At 40.6% G+C, this 25,464-nt stretch overlaps 1 protein-coding gene across 4 annotated transcripts in view; it reads right to left on the bottom strand.

The window, feature by feature from the left end:
• Positions 1-23,519, bottom strand: part of opa1 (OPA1 mitochondrial dynamin like GTPase) — a 30,702-nt gene extending 7,183 nt beyond the window's left edge. The window contains exons 1-29 of one of the 4 annotated variants that reach the window (XM_053430429.1): positions 23,345-23,519; positions 22,191-22,515; positions 21,842-21,938; positions 21,491-21,598; positions 20,565-20,615; positions 18,867-18,949; positions 17,123-17,278; positions 15,456-15,509; positions 15,022-15,126; positions 14,756-14,842; positions 14,362-14,475; positions 14,121-14,201; positions 13,948-14,022; positions 13,784-13,855; positions 13,508-13,607; positions 13,193-13,323; positions 12,909-12,981; positions 12,612-12,684; positions 12,411-12,526; positions 11,291-11,355; positions 11,064-11,140; positions 9,867-10,032; positions 9,454-9,606; positions 9,082-9,190; positions 8,799-8,878; positions 8,445-8,585; positions 8,232-8,348; positions 8,031-8,124; positions 7,288-7,398 (exon numbers count right to left, since the gene is read on the bottom strand). In XM_053430429.1, the coding sequence (XP_053286404.1) occupies positions 7,288-7,398; positions 8,031-8,124; positions 8,232-8,348; positions 8,445-8,585; positions 8,799-8,878; positions 9,082-9,190; positions 9,454-9,606; positions 9,867-10,032; positions 11,064-11,140; positions 11,291-11,355; positions 12,411-12,526; positions 12,612-12,684; positions 12,909-12,981; positions 13,193-13,323; positions 13,508-13,607; positions 13,784-13,855; positions 13,948-14,022; positions 14,121-14,201; positions 14,362-14,475; positions 14,756-14,842; positions 15,022-15,126; positions 15,456-15,509; positions 17,123-17,278; positions 18,867-18,949; positions 20,565-20,615; positions 21,491-21,598; positions 21,842-21,938; positions 22,191-22,515; positions 23,345-23,373 (3,043 nt within the window). In that variant the 5' untranslated portion in view covers positions 23,374-23,519. The remainder of the gene's footprint in view (positions 1-7,287; positions 7,399-8,030; positions 8,125-8,231; positions 8,349-8,444; positions 8,586-8,798; positions 8,879-9,081; positions 9,191-9,453; positions 9,607-9,866; positions 10,033-11,063; positions 11,141-11,290; positions 11,356-12,410; positions 12,527-12,611; positions 12,685-12,908; positions 12,982-13,192; positions 13,324-13,507; positions 13,608-13,783; positions 13,856-13,947; positions 14,023-14,120; positions 14,202-14,361; positions 14,476-14,755; positions 14,843-15,021; positions 15,127-15,455; positions 15,510-17,122; positions 17,279-18,866; positions 18,950-20,564; positions 20,616-21,490; positions 21,599-21,841; positions 21,939-22,190; positions 22,516-23,344) is intronic. The other 3 variants (XM_053430431.1, XM_053430430.1, XM_053430432.1) reach the window with 3 other exon arrangements.
• Positions 23,520-25,464: the final 1,945 nt, after the last annotated feature.

Genomic DNA, 25,464 nt, shown 5'->3' with positions numbered 1-25,464 from the left:
ATACTGGGAGCATAAAAACGATACTACTAATAATTATCAGGGCAATTATAGATGTTAAAGGTGCTTTGCAATTGAAAGTCTGTTCACTTACTTTAACAGAACATGAACAGAACACGACTGGATACAAAGTAGGAGGGGCCACCTCATTTACACCAGTGTTATGACAACAGTAGATCCTGTGTTTGTGTACCCGACACACCTGGGTAGAAAATGTTATTTGGCAGCGACACTGAAGCTTGTGGTTTCCTCATCCGTGGGAAAAAACCAACTTATATTGTAACTCTACTAAGCCTCTCAGTTTACAAAGCCTAGTGTCTATGAAATCAGAGACAATGAAGACTGCTCAGGAAGATGGAGGCGAGTTTTACTAAGTAAGAAAGCTGGAATAAGCGAGGGAGATAAAAAAAAGAAAAGAGAAAGGACAGTAGCCAAGGAATGGGAGCTATAGAAGCAGTGCAGTGTGCAAGAGAGTGATCTAGAGAGACAAGATGGAACTGTTCAACATCCAAATGTCTTGACAGGAGAAAATTAGGAATCACTCATCTCCATCTTCCCAAAACCTTCCCATCAGTTAAGCGTGGTGGTGGAAGCCTTGTGTTATTCAGAGGCCGGAACTGAGAATTTGTCAGAATTAAGGGAAAGCTGAGCAGTGTAAAGCACTGAAATATCCTTTGTGAAAAGCCGGTCCACAGCTCTCAGGACTTTGTACTAGTCCAAAGGTTCAACCTCCAAGTGGACAATAAACCAGGACACAAAGCCAAGAGAATGCAGGGGTGCTCCAGGGACAACCCAATCAATTTCCTTGAGTGGTCCAGCCAGAGACCGGTCTCAAGCCCAATCAAACATCTCTAGAGAGACCTGAAGACAGCTGTGCACAAAGTCCCTAAAATACCCGACACCGCTTGAGAGGATCTGCAGAGGAGATTTGTAGAAAATCCCCCAATTCAGGTGTACAGAGCTTGTTGCATCTGATCACAAAAAGCTTGAAAGTATAATCGCTGCCATAATGTGCTTCATCTTCACAGAGAGTAAAGGCTCCTGATACCTTTTTAAGGAAATAGCAGAATAATAAAATGTGAAAAGGTGAGGGACACTAAATACTTTCTGAATGCACAGTAGACAACGATGAAACTAAAACAACCTGATAACTGGTAATCCTTTTGTCCCTTTTCTCCTGGGGCTGTTTAGACAGGTTATATTGTAATTAGCATCAATAATATAATCTAGTTTTCAGAAGCATGGCCATCGAGGCAACAGAAGCATTAATACCTAAGAACAGACCTTGTCCTTAGAGCTATATAGAACGCATGGACCGGCTGTAAGGTTTGTAGAGGAGCAGCATGCTCTGCGCTGCTCTCACTCCTGAGCACAGGCACTGGCGTACACTAAACCTTAAGATGCTACGTCATGCCTTACAGCAGACGAGAACAGAGAAGCACTTCTCATTGAGCTCTCGCTAATCACTCTGGAGGAAGCTGCTCAAAGGAGGAGGAGATGAAAGAAACAAAGTGAGCGTGAGGCTGAGAGGGCATTCCGGTGAGCAAGCCCAGACAACCAGAGCTTTATTGTATTCTGCTTCTACACAAGATAAAGAAAAAAGAGAAAGTGACGGCATGTGCAAACACGCAAACACTTCACACATTAGCGCGGTTCTTGACACCTTTAATTCCTTTACCCTCAAATAGCCTCAACAGAAGAGCTGGAATCCATAGGTTTCTGCACAGTGTGGAACTCATCAGCAGCATTAAGCCTGAAGTGAAGAAGTGAGTTTACCGCTGTACGCTGACTAGGTGATCGATCGTGAAATCAGCCCTTGCAAAAAACTGCAGGAAACCAAAGTATGATACTAATGGACTTCAGTTTGGAATCAGGAAACTACTTTACTTCAAGCCTTATGGAGGTAATGCACAGTACAAGATGTTTTCAAACCAAAAAAAGGAAATCACAATCACCACATATCATTAATCTTCTTTAGAGAATGTCAAATCATAAATGATACTATTTGTGTTGCTGATTTTGTTCAAATTAAACAATTGAGAAAAAAAGTATTTGCTGCAATCCAAGACACACTTGTCAACCTTTATGAGAGATTCAAATCTTATAGCTGTAAGTAGTACAGTAATACAGTGATAAAAGTAATCTCCACTGTGACAAGATTTATGATCGCAAATGTTGAAGAACATTAACAGGCATGGTATATAAATAATACATTTAATGTGTGACTGATTTGTCTTACTACTATTATATGATCTAATAGTAAAGACTCAAAACGATCTGCCAATTCTTGTTTCATCCTCAAAGCAAGAACTGATAAACTGCCAAATTGGCATCACTTTGCAAAAAATTCCTCATGGTCTAAAAATAATGTTCTACTTTGTACAACAATATAATTACCAAGAGGACATGCACATCATTTCAAGAACAACCAAAACATTTAACAAAGTAACAGGTGTAAAGTAAAGTAATACCATGGTTACTCACATAACCTCTTTTCCTCAGGATCTAAACTCACAACTGACCTAAACTTAACAATGAGGAAAAGCTGATGTAATAATATGTTAATAAGAGATTTTGTGTGTGTCTGTGTGTGTGTGTGTCTGTGTGTGTGTGCACGCGTGCGTACAAGTGCATGTGCAAGTACACTCTTCATCAATCTGACAAGGGTGACAAACTGCCACCATGTCTGAAGTGACAGGCAAGCAGCACTTATTCCCTAGGTGTAATAAGAGGAGCAGAGGAAGAAACAACTGTCTCTACTGCTGCCTCTATTTACACAGAAAGTTACCAAAACTTCAAGAAAATAAAGTCTGTGGGTCACTACTAAACAGACAGATAAGAAATATGTATATGGAACAAGATAATAGGGTCGGAAAACAAAACAAATACTATCTGGGTACAACAAGGGTTAAAACTGAAATTAGGCTTGAAGTTAACATAGCTGTGACATCGCTCCTAAAGCTCCTTTATAAATTATAAATGTAAAATAACCCACTTGAAATATATTTGCTGACGCAAACCTTATGGTGTTGTCATATGTTCAGGAGTGTTGTATCTCACAGTATTGAATATGACAACCTACACTTCATAAGAGTGTAGTCTGGAAACACTCTCAAACTACTGCACTTTCTCCAATCAGGCATTGAGGTATTTTTTCCAGTACACGCACAACATACACACACAACACACACACTAAACAACATTTCTATGAGGGGCAATGAAGCAGCCAAGCGACATCCCAGTGGTCTCCAAAGAGGCCTGTGCTTGCACATTAGGGCTGGGCTTTGCTCCAGAGACGGCACTGTGCCATACAGCTGGTTTGGCACAAGCTGACAAACACAGCTCTTTGCAGTGCACATTGTACCACTCATTACTGGGGCTTTCACGTTCTCACCCACTGACGCACACACCTGACCTGTATTTGTAACCTGAGCAATGCTGCGCCTGCCTGCGAGTAGGGGCAGATAGAGCTGAACAGCAGACTGCCCCTGGGAGCATATTTCTGCCTTTGTTAAATATGTTATCCTTTCTCCCACCTCTCCCTCCTCTTCTTATATGAGAAGTTGTCTCCTGTCTGTTTCCCATTTTTTTTCTCTCCTCCTCTGTCAGGGGAGAGAAAGGGAAGATGGGGACAGAGGCAGTGAAACAGTGACTGAGATCCAAAAAGATGGAGCGAGGGAAAAGAAAGCTACCTGGATCAAATAGGCTGTGGTATTAGCTGGCTGACCTGTGGGGTCAGGCTACAGTTTGAGCCTGAGGCGATCTGACCTGGTGTCTTTTAAAGGGCTAGAGAATGAGGGGGACAACAGCTCTTCATAATGCAGTGATAAAAGTTGGTTCATAGATAGACGTGGACAAAACCAAATATCCTGTGAACCATTGTATGGCAAAGAAAATGTGTGTGCAAGTGTTTTAGCTCCTGATTTGAAATTACACATTAAAGGTTCCTGCCATAGATTCATGACTGTTAGCTGAAATGGCTTCCAGTAAAACGCAATGAGTAGATGATGCATTTATTAAAAAAATGTGTGTATTTTCATAGCTGCAAACTCTAGAATAATGTTTGGCCGTACACACTTTACTGCTAAACCCTCCACAAATTTCCCTGTGGTATTCAGTATAACCAGCTGACCAACAATCACACTGTATGGGCTTTAAGGAAGCCGCCAATTGCAGCTACACTGTGTCCGACCACAAGGGGGCTGTTTGTGTCATAATAACCTTTCATCATAATTTTGTATTCATTTTGTCTATTTTTAAGTGAATCAATTAGCACATGTAAAGTTCTTGATTAAAGTTTCTTATTTGAAAGGTGCTCTACAAATAAAACTGTCAAATAAATGCCAGTATCAGTTTTATTTTCAAATCACCATCAGAAATAAATAACCAAAAGTTAACATTAAAAACATCCATTAACTTTTGCTCCAAGGAAGCTGGCTCCCGATGTGCTTTGAGGCGTGTCACCAAGTCGGTTTATCAGCCATGCAGCTCGGTCTAGACTGATGGACCCACATACCCACGCCCACACACATGGGTCTTCACTGCATTACACAGAAATCCCTGTGGAAAGTGTCAGACATCTAATGACCTGGAACCACAACTCGTACTCTAACTCAACCTCACAGTTTGAACATAGTTACTTGTAAGGTAGAAGAGAAAAACCTGATATGCTGAGATGAAATGTTGCAATTATGAGAAAAGTGGATGGTAGGGAGAGACGGGTAATAAGGCTAAAGAGATATGGAGAATACTGTACAACAAAGCCATACACAAATCTCTAATATGGTTTCACGGTAGAGGTTGGGCAGTTTTTTGGATCCATGAGAACCTCAAATTTATGGTCAGCAACTATAATCCCTCTGCCACAAGGACATCTAATGTGGTTCTAGGTTAGTATTTGGAGATTTGTCTACAGTTCTTTGCCTAAACTTGACATATTTTCTTCAACTCTAGCACTTACACAATTTAATGATTGTAGAAAAACTTAAATATTTGATGTGGCTCCAATCCTTGTACCGTCTTACTACTGAGAGCTTGTACTGATGTAGGTGCAGAATGTGAGACTGCTTCTCACACACAGGTGATCCCTGATAATATGTGCTGTGTCAGAAAATGTAATATGCCACTCTACAAGTCCCTTTGACTGAGTAATAAAAAAAATGAAAACCTGAGATGTAACAGCCAGTGAATTTACAAGGTTCCCATGATGGACCCCAGGAGCCTGTCCATGTGTGTGTTTATGGCGTGCGTGCATGAGCGTGTGTGTGAACAGGTGTGTTTCTGTCCTATAGGATCCCGTGACAGATTTCAACCACATTCACACATCAACCACTGAGGGGGGTCTTCGGCGGTGGGAATTGGGAAAGTCACGCCTGTTTAAGAAAGTTTGGGATCGACTTGCCTTATAGGATTTACAAGGCCAGACAGGTCTGGGCATTCCCGGCAGTGTGTGGAATGGAGAGAGGTGTGTTTGTGTGTGTGCGTGTGTCTGTGTGTGTTTATGTATGAATGAGCTCTCTTCTTCCCCCAGGCTCGTGTCAAAGAAAACTAGTCTCAAGGGCGGAAGAGAAGAGACCCCCTGTTTATGACAGTACCTGAATGTATTAATATGACTATGTGTGTGTTTAGGTGTGTTTAGGTGCATGTCTACTATGCACATAAATGTTTTCTTATTAAAAACTTAAATACATTGTGTATCCTAATCTTATATGGATACATGTGTGAACATGTGTGTTGAAACTGGGGAAAAAAAGTCAATGAAGGGGTGTGTGTTTGCTTTCTTGAGCTGATAACTGAGCCCTAATTAAACTAAACGTAGGCACACACACACACACACACACACACACACACACACACACACACACACACACACACACACACACACACACACACACACACACACACACACACACACACACACACACACACACACACACACACACACACACACACACACACACACACACACATTTACAACAGGAGTCCTCTATCAGCAGTCAGGAAGCCAAACAAAATCGATTGTATACATGAGTAAGAGTTTAAACAAATGCCTCTTACAGGGTTAATGTTTGTGTGTGTGAGGCCCAAGCAACACCTGACCCTTCTGGATATAAAAGACAAGAGTATCTGGAAGCAGGAAGTAGAGCGAAGGATGAGCTTTCTCAGGACCAGAAGGCAAAGCACAGGCAATCCAGGCCTGTCACTACATAGCTGACTTGTTAATGCTTTTTGTAGCCACAGGATAGTTACAGGACCGGAGTGTGACATTTAGTGGCATCTAGTGTTTTGGTTGCCGACTGCAGTCAAGTTAATACCCCTCCACTCACCCATACCTTTCCAAACACGCATGAGAATCTATGGTAGCCTTCAACTAAGGTAAAAGTTGGCTACACAATCTAGGCAACTGCAGAAACACAATGTTTACGGTTCAAATGCTTCACTCAGTTAACACCTAAATGGATTTTTAACTAAAGAAAATTTGAAAAACTTCATTAGATTCTGGACGTTTTTTTGTAAATAGACATTCATATATGTAGATAAGATAACCAGGGCATGCAAGAATTTCCAACACATCCTACTGGGGTAAAGGAGGAGATTCCACGTTTGACAGTCGCTCCACAGACTGTTTCAGGGATCATATTGTGTTATTAGTCCAAATAACTGTTGTCTGTGGATGTTGATGTAGCCTGTGTGCTTTACAATGAATTACAATTGTAATATCCAAGAAAATGTACACACTAATACACAGGTATGGTCATGTCTTGGACTGCAATCACCACTGACATGACTAACACTCGTCAACTAGAGTTTGTGTGTGTGTTTGTGTATGGGCGTTAAGCAAAGTTGTGTTAACAGCGAACAAAACAGGATACAAAAAAACTGGTCCTACTTTCCTTAATTTCTTATATGACTAAGCGTCCAACAATATTGTAAAAATACATAATCTGCACCACTGTGTATCAAGTAGAACTGCCAAGACCAAGATCGACGAACAAACAAGTAAAAAGAAACAGCACAGCTGACATCAAGCTATTTTAACCTGCTTGCCGTGAATCAGCTTCAAGTATGAACCAAATTAATCTTGCTGCATCAGACTGGTCAATAGAGATTCCTTAAACACCACTGCCACCTACTGTTTGAGTTAGAAACGGCTCTAGGTTTAGACTTAAAATCCCATTGGATCACTACAGATCCAAGGACAAACTGAAACAGTGACAATTTTCTCTCTACCCATTTTGATTTTGGCTCTAAATGTAAGTGTCTGTTTTTGAAAGTGTTTGTGCGTCTTACTGAGATCCTCGGCCAGCTGGACTCGTCGGCCAGTAATGAGATGGGTCTTCTTCTCCATGTCTTCCCCGAAGTCATCCAGTACCTCCTTCACATTTTTCTCCAACCGGCGCACTGAGAGGACACATGAAGAATGACAATCAATATCCCATCCAACAACAATGCATTGGATTTTCCTCTCAGTGTTCTGACTGAATTATTTGATCACCATTTTCCTCCATCGTCTATTCTCACAATGGGTGATTTTGAGCATTCGGGTTGTAGGACTGATTTCATTATTGAATTTGTATCCATTACCTGGATAACTGGTTATGGACGTTGGTTAAATTATATCACAAAGCTCAGTCCATAAGTAAAGGTTGTCCCGCTGCCTCAGTTATCGATATGGGCCACTCTGAAATAAGCTTTATCCAATCACCTTGGTGTTGAATCTTCTGCCTAAATTACTGAAAAAGCCACTGATGCAACTATTTACTGCACCAGACAAAGCTACATCTGAAAATATAAAGTATTAATTTGAGGGATAATCTGATAACATTATAACATGACAAAAATGACCAGTAACAAGCAACGAAACCAAAATAAGCGACAATTATTATAATCATATTATTTCATGAGAACATATGAGGCAAAGTATGGCTGACAAATAAAAGAAAGCAGAGGGTCTCATATTTAACCAGACAGAAGTTGGTAAGTGAAACCTCCTTTTAGAACAAGCTTACATCATGAGTGTCCCTTATCCTTACCTTCAGTGTTGGTGAGTTGTTGTCGGAGAGTGTTGGCTGTGATGACGAGCATCCTCTGGATCCGCCAGAACAGAACAACATCATTGCACTCCAGCTAGAAAAAAGGTAAACAGTTAAATTTTCCACACAATGTTATTTGAATCTGGTGAGAATAAAGTTGATAAGAAATACAACTCAGGAGAGCTTTTTCTCCCTCCTTACCTCAGAGTCAACAAAGTGTCTCTGGTAGTAGTAAAAACCTCTCTTGCAGAGGCTACAGTGAGACAACGCCTTCTGCAAGAAGTGTCGGCGATACAGCTGATGCCACGTATCCTTGATCTGTCCAGGAACAATTCATCATATTAGTGACATTTTTTTTTCTTCCTTCCCATCACCTTTTAATTAAAAGTTCAGAGACAGGTATTATGTTCTCACCAGCACAGGGTCCACTTCGACCGATCGTCCTTCGAGGTTCTTCCTCACGGTGGTGACCTCGTCATTGGCCAAGTATGCAGTGTGGTCTTCGTGCAGCTTCAACAAACGTTCCAGCTCATTTTTCGTTTCATTACGAATGTGCTAAAAAGGTAAACGAGAGGAAGTGAGCACTGTTGTTTAGAGAGAGAATTATTTAATGTAATGTGTGTGACTATAAAGCTCTGGGACATTGACAGTTTAAAAATGGGGTCTGCACTATAACCAGAACTATAGTGTTCAGGTGTCTTATAATTCTTCCATAAACAACAGCACTGTTATTTCAAGGAAGGTGGGGAGACTCTTTAAAACTCTGACCTGATCTGGTGATCGATTCTTCCAGTTCAGCCACCTCTGCTTCCAGTCTGGACCCACCATGTCTCTGATTACTGAGTCAGCTACAAGGAGAGAGGACAAAAGTAAAAAGAGAATGAAATACATTCAGTCTACCATCCATTGTAGAAGCTGAAACTTTAAGTATTTATCATAACCTCACGGTTGCATCTTGAATTTCTATGGTCTAGAGCCTACAACAGTTGTCCTCCTCTTAACGTGTACATTTGTTATTTGTTTGTTTTTTAATGTTTCGTGGTGTACGTACTGTCTTTGAGGCGTGACTGCAGAGTTTCTTCCATGAACTGGATCGCTGCATCCCACTGAGGCTTGTCTGTGATGGAACGATCTTCTAGGGCATTGTGCTGGATAACCCTCTGGCAGATGTCAAGTGCAAGAATAAAATAACATAATTATAGAGACGTGCAATGCAATTTAATGTAAAGGACAGGCACAATAAATCCAGTAGTAGATATGAAAGTTACTAGCATTAGTGCACCAATGTCAGCAAGACCACTTTCTTTATATTCCAGGGTACATGGTGCCTAAATTGCCTTTAAAAAAGAGTTGGTTGAATAAACTTGTACATAATCCATCTGTATCCTTGTGCCGAGATGAAGTGGATTTTCTGTGTGTTTACCAGGCCGTCCATGGCTCTCTCATTCCACTTGTGCCTTTTGATGCTCTCGTCCTTCACAGCCTCCTTCAGCTTGTCAAAAATGTCGTCCTGGTCTTTGCCTTTGTATTCAGCCATGAAGCGGGCGAACTCCTCCTGCAGCGTCTCCCAGGCAACCTGATGGGGGGAGAATTGTTTGGGAGAAATAAAAGAATCATAAGGCCATTGAGTGATTGAATGAGAAAGAATATACAATTCTAATATCATTAAAATACTATGTCAAACAGTAAAAGCTCAGTTTTGATAGTAGCTAAAAGAAAGAAATTCAAAAAGAATGATCTCAGGTACTTATTCATATAAAATGCTTAAATTTTACAATTCTTTAATTTTAGCGATCAGAATCATAATATGATATTAAGACAGACAGTTTGCTTTACCTCTAGAGCTTTGTGTGGAAGCTGTTTGTCAGTCCACTGCTTGAGCTTGATGTCTACTGTTGTATTAAAGGTACCAGAGTCCATTGTTTGGGCAGCAGGCAAATAGATGTTCTCAATTACATGGGTGGAAACACGTTCCCACAGCTTCTTCTGCAGGATGGCCTCCCTAAAGGGTTAAAAGAAATTGCAAAGAAACAGGATTTGTAAGAACAGTTGCATGTTCTAGTTAAAATACAAAAGATGATACGGCCTTAACATAGATATGGTAACCTTTTTTTTTTTTGATTTTGGTGATTCTTCGTTTAGCATCTTAGACAGATCTAACAAGCCAGAGTGCTCTGAACAAAGTTAAGTGTCCAGCTCAGTTCACTCAAGTGACCTGGTGGGACGTGAAAACAATGAGTGAAGAGGGATCATCCTCAGCTCAGCTGCTTTCACTTGGATACTCAATGCTCCTGTGATTGCATATGACTGTAGGTCCTAGTACAGCTTCAGTGTGACCCTGTTAGCAGCTAAAAGCATCCACACTCTAACTCCCCACAGCAGCTTGACAATGGAACAAAACCCTCCCCAAGTTCCCCTGAGACCAGAGCAGTGTTGCACCTCTCTCCTCTCATTTATCATAAACACGCTCATATTTCATTAGGCTGCGCTTTTGTTCAGGATAGCACTCCTCACTGTCAATGGCCACTTTCTCCAATAGTGCTGGCTGGTTGCTGGCTAACAGGGCCACCCCTGTTCCCGTCCAAGGGCGATTCATCAGAGTATTGATCTGTGAGAACCGATGGCACACTCACTGGGGACAGCCACAGCATGCATACATCTCTTTTATCAAGGTTTTCCTCGTTGGGGGGGGTGAGATGTAAATATACATTTACACACAGGTTAATTTAGTCAGAGAAAGAACAGCCATTGGAGCTAAAAAATAGCTTTTACTTATGTCTGGTTTGAGTTTCTGCATCAACTTCATATACAGGTTCAATTCCTATAAAGTTCAGTCCCATAGTGGTGACATCTTGTTGAGACCAATCATCTACATCGGTGAATATATTACATGGTACTAAAAAATTATTAAGTACATTTACATTGTCACAACCGACCTCTAACTCAAGAGTGAAGTGGTGTCCGTCAGTCCCCAAAAATCCATATCAGTCAGGCTCTAATATGTATAGATATATAACTTACTCTATCACTTACCAGTGTTGTGGGGTCACTTGACTCAAACTAATTACTTCATCCAGGATTTCATTTTTGGCCTTTTCAAACAGTTCATTCTAACCAAAAAAAAAAGAAAAAAGGCACAATTAATATTATTTGCCTACAGAGAACTTTTGTGGTGTACATCTGTCGTATCTGCTGATTTAGGACGTCTGTTTAAGTATTTCGAAACATGTATGCACGTGTCATCTGAACGAGTCTCTCACCCTGTCCAGCTCTCTCAGACGAGGGTAGTTGTTCTTCCATTCTGTCTCCAGGTTGAAACGGGACGCTGTGCAAAGGAGGGACCATGACATTTAATATTTTATCCAAACAGACTTTCAACATTTATAATCTTCAACTTCAGATTCAAAATTAGTGACATTATAATTTGCACAAGTGGTTCCACCATAAGGACAAATGTAGAAACTTAATCCATCTCTGGAAATTTCTAAATAAATCTTCCCTCTTTGTCATTTGCCAGGTGTTTTTCCATCATGCCTGAATTAGTCTCTTACCCGTTTCTATCACTTTTTAACTTCTGCTGTTACGCTTCATTAAACGATAATACTCTATAATCAACAGGCAGTGGCCGCACAGGGACAGAGTCGGCTTTGTTTTTACTTGCTATGATATATGGAGCTTTTAGACGATTAATGGTGCCGATCCTTTATTAACAGTGGCTGAGGACTTTGCACACTCACTCTCTTAACTGGTCCCTCAGGAGGAGAGGGGATGGGTCCAATCACACACGCCTTATCAAAAGTCAGAGTTTTAGTTCTCACAAAGGCACACACAGACACACAACGAGCCTGCTGTCCCTTTCCACAGCTCCCTATCCGCAGTGGAGATTAGGCTAATTGCTGGTTTGTGGGGCCACAGTGGCGCCAAGCACGGACGATTGAGGCCGGCTGTGTGTAATTTGATGGGGCTATGGATCAATACACCACACAATGTGCCTATGGGACCTGCAGTCTCATGGTCATAAATCTCCAGCACAGTTAGCAATGGGCTTGTAATTGTCTAGACTAATTTGAGTTGGAGTTGGAACGCAGGACTGGAGGGGCACAGGAGTGTGGCAGGGTTTGATGAGTTAGAGCATCACCAGGAGGTGGAAGAATCAGGAGTAGTAGCACCTGTTCCCTGTGCAGTGTAATGGATGGAGGCAAGTGCATCACAGGTAATGAAAAACATCTCAAAATGTGATTTCACACTTTCAAGACATGCCGGGCACCATTCTGAGCTCTGGGCATAAATATCCACTAATTGCTGCGAAATAGCAATGTTGAGGAATCAGATAACCCACTCTGTGACAAAGGTTAAAGTATCCTGAAAGTGCAGTCTCACCTTTGAAGACGTCAGCCTGCTGCTCTACAGACTCTCTGACCATCTTCCAGAAGCAGTCAGACACAGCCAGACTCAGGTTCTTTGTGGTCACCTGGTGGGCCTTTAACATGCCATCTCTGGTCACATGAACAGATCAATTGTCAATTTACAATAAATAAATGTGATTTAGCATTAAAGTTTGGTGAATCAGGTGTTACTTGCCTCAGTAACCGGGAATTCTGGAAGAAGTCCTCCTCATAGTCTTTAATTGAGTCTATGCTTTCACCGGTGCTCCCTGCACAGAGTTTTACAGCAGCCCGAGGGGGGAGTCAATGACAGGTCAGGTAATGTTGGACTTCTTAGAGTAATATTTTAAACCATGTAATTATGAATACTACATAATTCAGCTCGTATAAGGTAAAAACTTCCTCACAAAAAATACGCAGCAGAAAACACAAGTCACACTCATTAAATAATGACATTAAATGCACAACAAATGTACTAAAAAGTACATGTTACCTTTGCCTGTCACCACTGCAAAGTAGCCCAGGGCCTTCATGGGGAACAGTTTTCCTTCCACTATTTGCTGGATCTGAAATGTGAAGTGAAAGAAAGGATATCAAATCTCAGGTTCATCCAGTTAGCACAAAATCCCTAAGCATTGGCTCCTTGAAGGAACCAACTGGTTAAAATCTATGCACTGGACGCCCTCTGGTGGTACAGCTGTATAATAGTTCTGGGCTGCCTGGTTGTATTGCGGTACGGTCCACTGGGGAGGCAGGTGACCAGTTAAAACGACTTACTCTGTTTGGACTGGCCAGGTTCTTCTCGGCCAAGTCTACTTTGGTCAGGACAAAGATGGTCCTCTTTCCTTGGGGGTCCATTTGGCTAACCAAGTCGGTTACAATGCTGCGCTCTGCATCCACACTGCCATCTGAACAGAGAAAGATCACATGTTGCAATAGATGAGACAATTGTTTACAGAAAGAGTTTTTGGTTGGTAGAGCTTAAAACAAATGAAAGCTGGGATTTATGTGAGGGCCTGAAAGTCTGTTCTCTGACCCATCAGATCCCTGCTTACTTATTATTAAATCGGGAATGACAGATTTATGGCTCACCCTGAATACAGAGGATGATTGCATTGGGGTTCTGCATGTAGGCTTTGCTGATGCTGAAGATGGTTTCTTTAGTGTCTGATGCCATGCCGGCTGTCACCGTCTGAGAAAGACAAACATTTAGCCTATTAGAATTTTTTTTCATTCCCTATTAAGATTTATATGAAAAGATAGAGTAATAATAGAAAGAAAACAAATATTTACTGCATTACTGAAAGATTCCAGTAAGCAGAAAAGAAAGTTGTAAAAGTTTCCACGCTTATCAGAATGTATACTCACACTGATGACACCCGGTAAGTCAACCAGCACCATCCTCTGGATGCCGGGGCCCTTGACACTTAGCGATATTGTCTGACATGCAAAAAATAAACAGGATTAGTCTATGAAACGTTGCAGAAGTAAATCATTACGTTTTCGGTCGGAGTAAAAGTTCTATTTCCAACCTCGTTGCTGACTGTCTGACCCTCCTTCACGCTCTTCCTCATCCTCAGTTCAATCTCACGCCTCAGAGCTGCGAGCTGCAAGAAGCAAGAAAGGTTCAAATTGTGTAAACTGGCAACAAAGTTAAAGGTGTAATTCATAGTAAGTGGACAGAGTGACTGCTTTGGTGACTTACATCATCCTCCTTAGTGAGGTCAAACTCTCGGCCACTGTCCTTGAACATGGCCACATGATGGGGGCCTTCGCTTAGTGTTACCTACACAGAGAAGATGAACATTGTCAACAACTAAAACTTAACTAAAATTCTGACATGTAGTAATTGCAGGATTTCACATAAACAAGATGTGGGTAAATCTTTTTTTTCAGATCCTAAAAGGACATTAATACACAATATCTGCTGGTCTGAGACCACTAACCTTGACAGGTGACCGTGTCATCATCTCTCCTGAGCCCCGGGGAAAGATCCTGGCCTGAGCAATCATCTCCAGCACACTAGTCTTCCCAGCACTCTGATCCCCAACCACAACCACCTGCAACCCAACAGAGAGAAAGTGGGTGATTGTAGACAGAGTGCAAAGTTAGACAAACTAAGTGAGAAGGATCAGTGACCATGATCTAAGTAATCTGGTGTGATGCTTCATCCCCGAAAAATTTCAAACAAGTCTACAATACATTGAAACAAGATATTTTTGGATTAACGGTAGGATTATTTTTCCTTGGAAAAAATTGTAGAATGAAATAAAAAAATAACCCTACTTTGAAAACAAACCATTTTAAGTGAATGAAGAAGTAAATGTAACTGCTACTTACTCTGGGTAGGTGGTCCTGCGTGTTGTAGTTGGCATCGTAGTCAGACAAGATGTCCAGAACTTCAGAGTACAGGTCAATAAGGGATTTCTACATGAGGAGACACAGAAATGAAAACTAATGACGCAGCATGCCTCTATATTTGAAGGAATCTCGCTCACACTTCTAGAGGATAAGGGAATAAATATACCAACACAACAAATCAGCTGCTCAGAGCAGCAGTAAAGAGACAGCACATACATTCTTTGAAAACATTATTGAAAACCCACCTTGACTTTCCTTTGGTGAATCCCCTTATCGTCTTTTTGCAGCACCACTTTCCTCAACTCTTTATTCTCCTTCTCAAGTCTCTCCAGCATACGCTGGTATTTTAGCTATGAAATAAACAGAAGTGTAACATCAATAATCAGCATCACACACCTTTTACAAAGATCCAGATCTATTTATCTTCACTAGACTAAAGTAATATGTTGTTTTTGCTATAAAAGAGTTTTTCACATATGTATAGAACTTTTTCTTGTATGGGTTTCCTTGTTGAAAGAAACATTATGTGTAAATTGGAGCATATATATAATTTAGCTTTATTATTCCAGAGTATTTACTGGGCATTTTCAGGAATTTGTTATATTTTCATTTAACGTAAACTTTTTATTGTATCACATTGTAGATGATGTCAGTTTAAATATCAGAAAATTGACTGTACCTGCGTACGAAGCAGTTCTTCTTGAAGCTGGTCAAACTTTTCTTTGTCTGATGGCTAAAGGTTGAAGTAGAACAATAGGAAAAAAAGAAAAGCAACAAACTGTTAATGAGTCATTTCAGTTTTGAAAATACGGGGTTTCCGTAACCCTCATCGTGCTAATTTACAAACATGAAATCCCACCACCACCAGGTTCATTACGTGCACACTGTATTACAGAGAAAACCAGAGTTGACAGTCATGTTAATGCATTAACAGAACAAAATCAGATTTCAGGCAGACACTATTCATTCTGGGATTACTCAGTTTGGATCAACCAGCTCTGATTCACAGAACAAGCACAAATCAAAGTATAATACGTGAAATATACAAATAAATTTGATCCCATAATTATTTAGTTATTATTAGTTTCCCTTGATTTTTCCTAACTAGGATAACCTCATTTGATTATGTATATTTTTGCCCTTGCAACAGGTTTATGCAGGATGAGAGACAGGACAGAAAGCGTACATGGACAGATGGGACTTGCAGCAGAAGGAGGAGGATTTAACAAACACACAGACAGACACTTCAAACTACTTGAAGCAAAATTAATTACAACATAACCGGTACAGAAAGTGAGCAGTAAATCACCCTCTAGCAATATGTACCAAGTGTGTTAAAAAGGGTTGAATGTGTTTTATTAAAAGATGTGTGGTCATTACAAAATTTATTGTAGCTAAAGACTTCTCCCGGCCAGTTGATAACCGTAATTGAATGTTTAATCAAAGTTGTCCATTTGTGGTAGTTTCAACAAGTGCAGCTCACACCATGCAGCAAGTGGCCACTCCACGCCATGCCTTCCTACATTGTACAATAATGGACGGCTCCTGATGATTATCCATCCACTTGCACAAGAGTGAGGCTAAGCTACTGTGCCACCTCTGGAGACGAAGGTCCATGCATGCCTTCTCCACTGCCCACTGATAATGCAAATTTGAACACAGCCTTACAGACTATGGGGTGATACATGGAGACTACTGTTGAGAATATCAAAGGGCAGACTAAAGGGCTGTTTACATTATAAATAAAATCAGTCTTAAGGCTTATTAAAAAATATTTAATGAAGGTACTACTGAAAGTAGAGGACTACACGCAAACACTAGCAAAATATAATGAAATCCAATGCTGCACAGCATTATAATGGATTAGTGTATTATTTTGCAGCTGTTTATGTTGTGTCCTCTGTCCCCTTCAGAGTAGGAATTTACAGAAAGCCCTGCTAACAAGACAAATCGTCCTTAAAAGAAAAGTTAAAATTGCAAGTTAAGTTTTAATAAAGACTCAACACCAACTGAAAATCTTGTTTTTACTGATCGCAGTACTATAAATTTTCTCCATGCAGCTTCAATGTACTCCATGGTATGTCAGTACACTGTGATATCAGTGTTAGGTTACAGGTGCACATCTCTGAGCACATCCAAAGACCCTGAACAGGGATGCAGGGTGTGGTCAGAGATGCAGCAGACTATAAGGACCAGTAAAAACCTGCTTTCAGCCTGGTGTTGAGTTACTCTAATGTTTGATAAAGATAGTTTTTTCCGAATAATTATTCTATCCTACTCTGTAGCTGTGATCTTTTCGGAAACGTTTGTGGGAAAGGACGGATCTAAGTGGGGTGGGACCTTCACCTTGCGCTTCTGTTGAGGGGGGCTGGGGTTCGGAGGTGGACTGGGAGCGGGCTCTGGCGGTGGGGGGCGCGCACTATCGGCGGCAGCGGCCCGCCGGACTTCCTCCTCGTGTCGCTGGATCTGCTGCTGAATTAGAATGAGCTCGCCGAGCAGACCCTGCTGGGTTACGTCATAGTGAGAGAGAGGTAGGAGCAGCAAAAAAACACAACAACCGGCCACTGGGCTGGTCGGCCTCATAGGCCAATGCTGCTTCTCAACACAGGAAACCTTGGTTCTGTTAATGCTGGAGAATCACGTATCAGTCAAGGCTCGAATTAAACAGAATCAAGATCTTGGGCTTTGGTAATCTAGCCACCATCATCAGTGTGACCTAACAAAGTGAGTCTCTCTCAACCACTAAAGGGAGACGCCAAACTTTGCAAGACTGACGGCAGAAGAGGCAACTAATACCACAACCAGCACCTCTCGACAAGTGGCAACAAAAGTGACTCTAACCCTCAAACACTGGATCGATGATTAGGACAACTGATTTACATACTTATACTTAGCACTAGTACATAACACATAATAACAAAGCTCAGTCCACAGCGTTGTGTTGATACACAATGTTGAGTGGTTCTGACTGTATCTAATCTGATTATGTTGAAGATGACGATGATGATCTAACAAGCAAAGCATTGGGATATTGCTCTATCAGGAGTGAAGCACAAAGCAGAATGTACAGCAGGTGACATTTGCTTTGTTTCGAGGTCCCCAACATGATTATAGTGTCAATTTTGTTATATATTTCTTTCCTTTGGCAAATACATATAAGATACATGTTAAATGTATTTTTAACTGAAATATTAACTTGTAAGATATTTGTTGTGTAATGTGTTCATGTTGGAGACCATGATTGCAGACAAAAAGCAAGGAACAGGAAAGGAAGGATTTTTTTTTTTTCAATGCAGCTTCTCTTTGAATATTCAAAGTCAAACCTTTGTGTAATTTCTTTTTTTCAAAGCTTAACTCTGTGCAGTGATAGAAAACAAACTTACAGTAACATACCAATTTTTTTTAAAAAGAGACACGTAAACTGGTCACTTTGTGGAAATGGACAAAACTAAAGTGAACAAGGAGAGAGGACGACATAAATAACACACATGCATACAAAGCGATTGCTGCTGCATGATATTCTGCAGAAGGTGTGATGTTCTCCATGACAGAATTCTAGGGAAAAACGTTGAGGAGAATGACGAGCAGTAAAGGCACTTGAAGCACTGGTAAATATCAGAATGATTGCCACACAGTAAGCACATGGTAACCTGTGTCAGTGGTAAAAGCTTTTTCAGGTAATACCACATTTAATGTAAGCTGCCATGAAGTGAGAAACACACTTAGGATTCTTACCATAAAATTGGCTTGATGGCTCAAAAGCTTATCTTGAAAACTGACTGTCAGCCAGTGTGAATCATTTCACATTCAGACTGAAGCAAAAGGCACCCAGAATTATTATATATATCATCAGGATCTTGTTCTAATTGTAAGTTTTAACAACTTCTGTATTGTGAAATGATCCATAAATCCATGTTAAATATGACTCATATAGAAATCGTTTCTTTGAGTACATATGAATTCAATCCAGTACAGTTCTTGCCGCTGAAGTGAAACACAGCCACGATGCAGACAGCAGCGGAGTGAGGCCGAGCTGTGGTGGAGTAGAGAGCAGAAAGCTGACGAGTGTCAGTAGGATTTATCAACTTGCCTTTTTGTATTGCTTGTCACTGGGGTCTTGTGCGGCTGCAGAAGAAGAGTCTGTGGCTTTTAGAGGAGGATCACCTGAGGTTTCTACCAGAGGAGACATACACCACAAAATTATGTTACAAATACAATGCATCATTGACTAATAAGTGCTATAGGTATCAACAGGTTTAGGGAGACAACACCCAATGACAAAATAAGACATATAATACTTTAATGCTTGATTAGAAAAATAAAGACCAGTGTGAGTTCAAATGTTTGGAAAATACTGCACTGAACTGTACAGAATACATGTATAATATGTGCATATATGTACGGATAGAGTTAACAATATACATTATATAAGGCAAATTTAAGGCATTTATTTTTCAGTAACTTCCCATGACCAAAACTGAAAAACTGGCAACCTAATTTTAGGAATAGGAGCATCCGTTCAAGTCCTTGAGTTACTTGTGATTACTGAATTATTCATGTAACTTTATTTAAACATTTTAATAAATAGCAATAATGTTTACGTAGTACACGCCACAGCAAAAATTAAGACTGATTAATTATTAAATCAAGTTTGCTAATTAGAATTAGAGAGACAGACAATAAAGTCTGATTTGATTTGACTTTCTCTTAACACTAAGGTAAAGTATTGAAGTATTAAATTACATGAGGACCTTGTCTGAACAGACCAACTAAGGGCTGCATAATCTAACCGTGCAATAAGAAAAGCCTGCTTAGCCACATTAATGAGAAAGGTATTTACGAAAATATGTGGAAGTCAAAGACGGAGCGTTAATGGAAAGAACTACAGACGTTGTCGTTTTTCTGACTCACAGAAGGTGTGGTCCAATCTGCCCTGACAAGCCTTGTACAAATAACTTTAGATTAATTATGTGTCCGTATAAACTTTTGTACACAACATGAATACATTTAGGGTTACATCACTGTAATTTATCCTTACAACTTTAAACCTATTCATTATAAAATATATATTTATTGAATATTTGAAGACTTAAATTGATGTCTTAGGTAAAGTTGCTTTAGTGTGCATTTTCCAAACATCTGAGTATCAGTAAATGAAAACAGAAAGAAATCACCCTGAAGGTTAGTGATGGGAGTCTAATCAAAGAAGGCAGCAGGTACAGGCCAGGGGAGAGAGGGTGGAAGTCAAAGGAGGCAACAAATAACACAGATTGGACAAAGTACAGCCAAAGACAGGCAGGTTAAAGAAAGTCAAAAGGAAGGAGGAGACTAAAATCGAACACAGTGGACGTGCTTTTCTAGACTCTGAAGAAAAAGTTTAAACATAGGCAGATTATTGCTCCATTGGTAATTTGATCTGAACTACAGAATAGTAAATATTCACTGATTCAAGTAAACAGATGTCAGAACTTGGGTAAAATAGTTGTCTGCACAAACGATCAAACTCCTGTACATACTCAAGAACCTTTTCACCATCCTGGCCACAGGTCACACATTTCACTAAATAAAGAGCCTGAGTTAACCATGAGCTCTGCTGTTGTTGACATCAGCACTAGTCTGCAACCTGGAATTCAATGTGGCCTTTCGAAACAAACCACTGGCAAGCACTCCTCTGGATCCGAGCAGGAACCCACAACCAAACCAAAATATTGGCAAGATGGTGGTGAAAACAGCGGTAGAAAGTAAGGAGGGGGATTGGGCAGCGCTACTGAGTGCAGGGTTTACACACCTAACAACAGATGCAGACCAGCTCCTTTGACTTCACTACCCAAAATCACACCTGTGAAGAATGTGGAGGGGGACAGGAGGGGAGGGGAGGAGGAGAAAGGCAGAACAACACAAGATAAAAAAAATCATAAAAGACAGAAGCTGAGGGATGATGGTCAAAGCAGGGACACAGCTTAATGGTGTGCATTATACCAAAGCAGCCAATGTGCCAGAAATCCAAGTGAAGTAGCCACTTAATGAGAAACTGTTAAAAGAGATAAGCATACCCTGAACTTGGTGTGATTCTCAAGGAGCCCAAAATATCATATTTTGTCATCAAACACAAGGTAAATTTGGACTCAAATACCTAACACTACTTGGTTTACTAGAGAAATACTATGGCAAAATTCCTTTTATATAGATGTAAGTGAACATAGAAATATTCAATTTGACTACTAACTATCCAGGTTTGCAGCAGTTATGCATATGTGGCCGTACCTGGATCAAGGTTTTATAAATCAAGGATTTCTAGCTTTGCTTAAAAAAACTACTTATTCAAAACACATTAGTCACAAGTAATTTAACATAAACAAGGGCTCTTTGAAGAATCCTTAGCAAGCACAGAAGAGCAGAAATCTACAACATAAAGCAGGTTACTTCCTTCTATTTTGAATTAACTATGAGTCTATGTTATCTCATTGTGCAGAGGTCACTTTGAGGTAGGTGTAACTGCAAATACAATACTTAAGTGTGAGCGCTGCCCACTGTATTATATCATAATATAAGAGTAGAGATTGATAGATAGACGTGGAAGATGAGGTTTGTTTCACTAAAATTACTGTTGTACGCATTTTAAATTCTGGACAATCTGATGTCTGCAAATAATGATGTGATTTTTGTCATGATGCAGTAACTTTGAGGAGCACATGACAGATTTTGTTTACTCACCAGAAGTCAGGAGGCTTTTGAGGAAAGCGAAGTTCTCTCCTATCTTGTCTAGATCGGGTAGTAGTTTGGCGATTTCTTCCATCTCTGGAAGCGCTTTGGCCAATTTATCTGTGGATACAAGAGATAACGAGGTAAATGGAGATGACCACAAGGTAGGGAGTCCTATCCCATAGTAACTGAGCAGCCAGATTTCAAGTATTATCTAAGAACAATTGTCCCTGTTTAACTAAGTGACACAGGGATAATTTCCAGTAAATGTATTGCCGCAAATTAATAGATTCAGTCAAAATCCAGATTTGAATTGTACCTATTTTCCTTAATGAATCAGGAAGCTAAAATAAAGAGGCTTACCAAGGTCAATTTGTTCACTCAGTTCCCAGATAAAATCAGGAATGACCCAGTTGTATTCACTAAAATCCGGCAGCATGTCCTTCCATTCCTCATATGTCTGAAAGAGAAATGACAAACTCTTGTTATTTTACACACATGCAGTGCAAGATATCATACTGATACGAGCTCCACGACACTAAAAGTTCATTGAGAAATTGGTAAATAACAGAAATGCATGATGAGAGCTTGGAAACTAACAAATGACAAGATACAAGATATTAAAGCTAAGGATGACAGAATGAAGAACCACTTTATGAATACAAATTGTGTTTAAAAACAAATTACAAACATTCAGTGACATAATTCTAACCTTTTTAGCTGTGTAACCTCCTCCCACTGCCCCGCCCAGCAGAATGTATCGAAGCTTCAGCAGCCGAGTAGCCAGGCGGACCATCCAGAAGTTGCGCTGCTGCTGGTAGCCGCGGCCCCCTGACCCACGGGGCGGCTTTGGCGGTCGCATTGGCAACCGTGACATGGAGGTGAAGTAGCGTGCTGCCATACGATGGGGAGGTCGCTGGGGGTTGGCGTTTCCCGAGAAGCGGTGGTGGATGGACCGGGACAGAGGGTGCAGCTTCTGCAGAGGTACTGGAAATTTCACCCCCATGTTGGTGGAGACCATGCTCCTGCAGGCCATGCTGGAAGGATGGAGAAATCAGAAGAAAAAATTACACAAGCTCACAATCCTCATGTGCACAATATCAGAGGGAGCTTCTAGACGTCCCTCCTATTCTTTAGCTAATTATGCAGGTAAAGTTATATAAACCCTGATATCAGTTACAAGAGAATCATACATGCAGATAAACACGTGATGATTAGAAACCACGTAATCTAACAGCTTTTTGTACTAGTTGTTTATGCTGTTGTTTCATTCCCAGCCTATGACGGTGAGTGGTGACTCGAGTTAAACACCAAAATACAGATAACTGAAGTGTAATAATGGAGGACGGTGTGTGTGTGTCAGTCTTACTTTGACATGTTAGCAGTTAGGTCAGTGATCTTCTTACTATAAACGTAGCATTACATAGTGACTCAAGCAAGTAGAAGTCTTAATTACTTATCAGCAAAATACGTCACAATCCCTTTATTAATTACATCTAAACTCCACGTTCTATTACTAACGTAGAATTTGAACTAGTGTGTAGAAGGCATTTCGAGTCAGCTCACAACAGCCTGTCAAACAAATCGGTTTGAGATAAGTCACAGCCACCCGAGTTAGCTTCCTAGCTAACCAGTTAGCTGGACGGTTGAATGTCCAGATAGCGCAGTGTAATAAATAATAATAATATGTCAGTGACAGTGTGACGACAGATGCATCTTGTTAGGTGTATTATTTTTGAAGAGGTATCTGATGCCCAGCTGGCTTGTCTGCCCTCAGCTGTCAGAAGAGGCAGCTCCATCAGTGCTTTCCTTACGCAGCTAACACATCCAGCTTAACCGCTGCACCCCAACTAAATACGGACTCACCAGGCAGTTTTTCCCCCGACACGCAACATGTCGCGGTTCTTAACAGCGGCTGAAAACAAATCTCCTTAAATCCACTCTTCAGGCACAGTTCAATTCATCTTCCCAGATGGTGCACATTACAGCTACTGTCTCGTTAGCTAGCAAGGACACAGGCAGAATGACAGCCCACTTCCGGTGGACGGTGCAACAGCAAAATCGGCCCTATAGAGAACGCACCAGTGAAATAGTTCCTATGTATTGGTGTAATCTTGTTTTTCAGGCATATGAATTGGCTTTTTGAGGGTTTTAACATGCTTACCAAACTTTGCAGAAATGTATAAAGTGGTGAAAAATCTACATATTCTGGAGTATTTTTAAATGATTGGGCAAAATGGCTCAACAGCGCCCCCTGGAACGAGTTCACATTGACCGATCTTCACAAAAATCGTAGCCCAGGTATGTCATGACCAGACAAACAAAAAAGTCGCAAGGGGCATTATGAAAAACACAACAGGAAGCCCGCTATTTTACATTTAGTGGCCATTTTGGCCATATTCCACATTTTTACTTTGAGGTACTTACCTCAGATCAACTTCAAACTGAGATGAGTGTCATCGCAACACGATTGAGATACAAACCAATGCAAAGATCAATTTTTTGTCACACAGTGTGACCTTGTCGTGGCGTCAAAGTTTGATTCCACGCCATCAAAAGGTTCATCCCTCGCTAAAGGAGACGATGTTGTCATAACTCCACTGTGCATTGTCCTATCACCACCAAACTTCTCTATCGTGATCAGAGTCCAAGCCTGACCAGCTCTATGTGTCAATATTTCCTCAGGGTCATAGACCCACCTAGTGATTCGCCATGATGCAGGAATTACTTTGTAAATCCACTCGTTATCCAACTGGCCCCGAACTACTTACCTATGATCACAATCCTGACCTGAAAAGCTCCATATATCAATATTAGTGCAGGATAATAGCGCCACCTACTGATCAGTGTGAAAATTAGGTTGTTGTAACATTATTCAATTGACACAAAATTGCTCACACTACATCAGAGCCCCTACTTGAACAGATCTATTAGTCTGTATGTAATAATACTGATGGCGCCACCTACTGACAACAGGAAATAAGCCTTGTTTTACAACTATCATTCAATTTACATAACATTTTCACAGTGTAATGTGCAATTGATAGGGTTGACCCTAATGTCCAATTAGCAGGCAAGAATCAACATCACGTGACGGACGCAGGAAGTGAAGCGTTTATCCTGACCGCAGGGCGCAAAACGCATGCAATGCAGAGACGTGCGCAAGGTCATGATCGCTCTCCACTAACCGCAACAAGCTTCAAAATGCATGTTCTCCGGCCCGTTCAGTGTGGCTTTGCAGCCCTATTTATTATTGTAACCCACATGAATTGGCTTTTTGAGGGCTTTAATTAAATTTATCCTCATTATTATAATTTTGATTGAAAATGTTTTCAAATAGTTTGTTTTACTGTAGAAAGTGGTTTATATGTTTAACCCGAAAGAATCAGATGCATTAATTATGAATGCAAATGTTGCAGCCTTACAGTATTTCTATGATGGAATATGTTGTACGACAATACAACAATACAACAAGCATAAAGATGCCCCCCTTAACTTGATGTTCACTACACTAAATGATTGCTACAGCATACTGTTAATGTTTCAAATGAAATATTCCTTTTCATCCCCGGTTCAACTGTCACAAGAAAACCACCAACTGAGTCATTTTCCTAAGCAAACTCTGCAACCTTAGAGACATTTGGAAAGTGCTCGTCAGGTCGTTGCACCATCCCAGGAGCTGACTATCGGTTATTTAATGTAAATGAGAAATACCGATAACTCAATGTAATTTGAATAAAAAGTTCAATTATAAAATCATGGGCAAGGTGCAATTGACAAGGTGTGAATGAACAGACTGATACACAGGCTCTGCCAAGTGATCAGCGTACAGCATTGTATTTAAACAACATTAGTGCATTTAAAAGGTGAGTGATGACACTAGTGAGGGAATGAACTGCTGTAACCTTAAACCACATTTTACCCAATTCACGGTCGGGATCGTCCATAGTCCACATTTATAGTGAGACTTCATAGAAATGTGACAA

Source organism: Pleuronectes platessa, chromosome 9, assembly GCF_947347685.1.
Source record: "Pleuronectes platessa chromosome 9, fPlePla1.1, whole genome shotgun sequence".
Classification (NCBI taxonomy): Eukaryota; Metazoa; Chordata; class Actinopteri; order Pleuronectiformes; family Pleuronectidae; genus Pleuronectes; species Pleuronectes platessa.
Note: the sequence above shows the minus strand (reverse complement) of the source record. Positions and strands in the feature narration are given on the sequence as shown.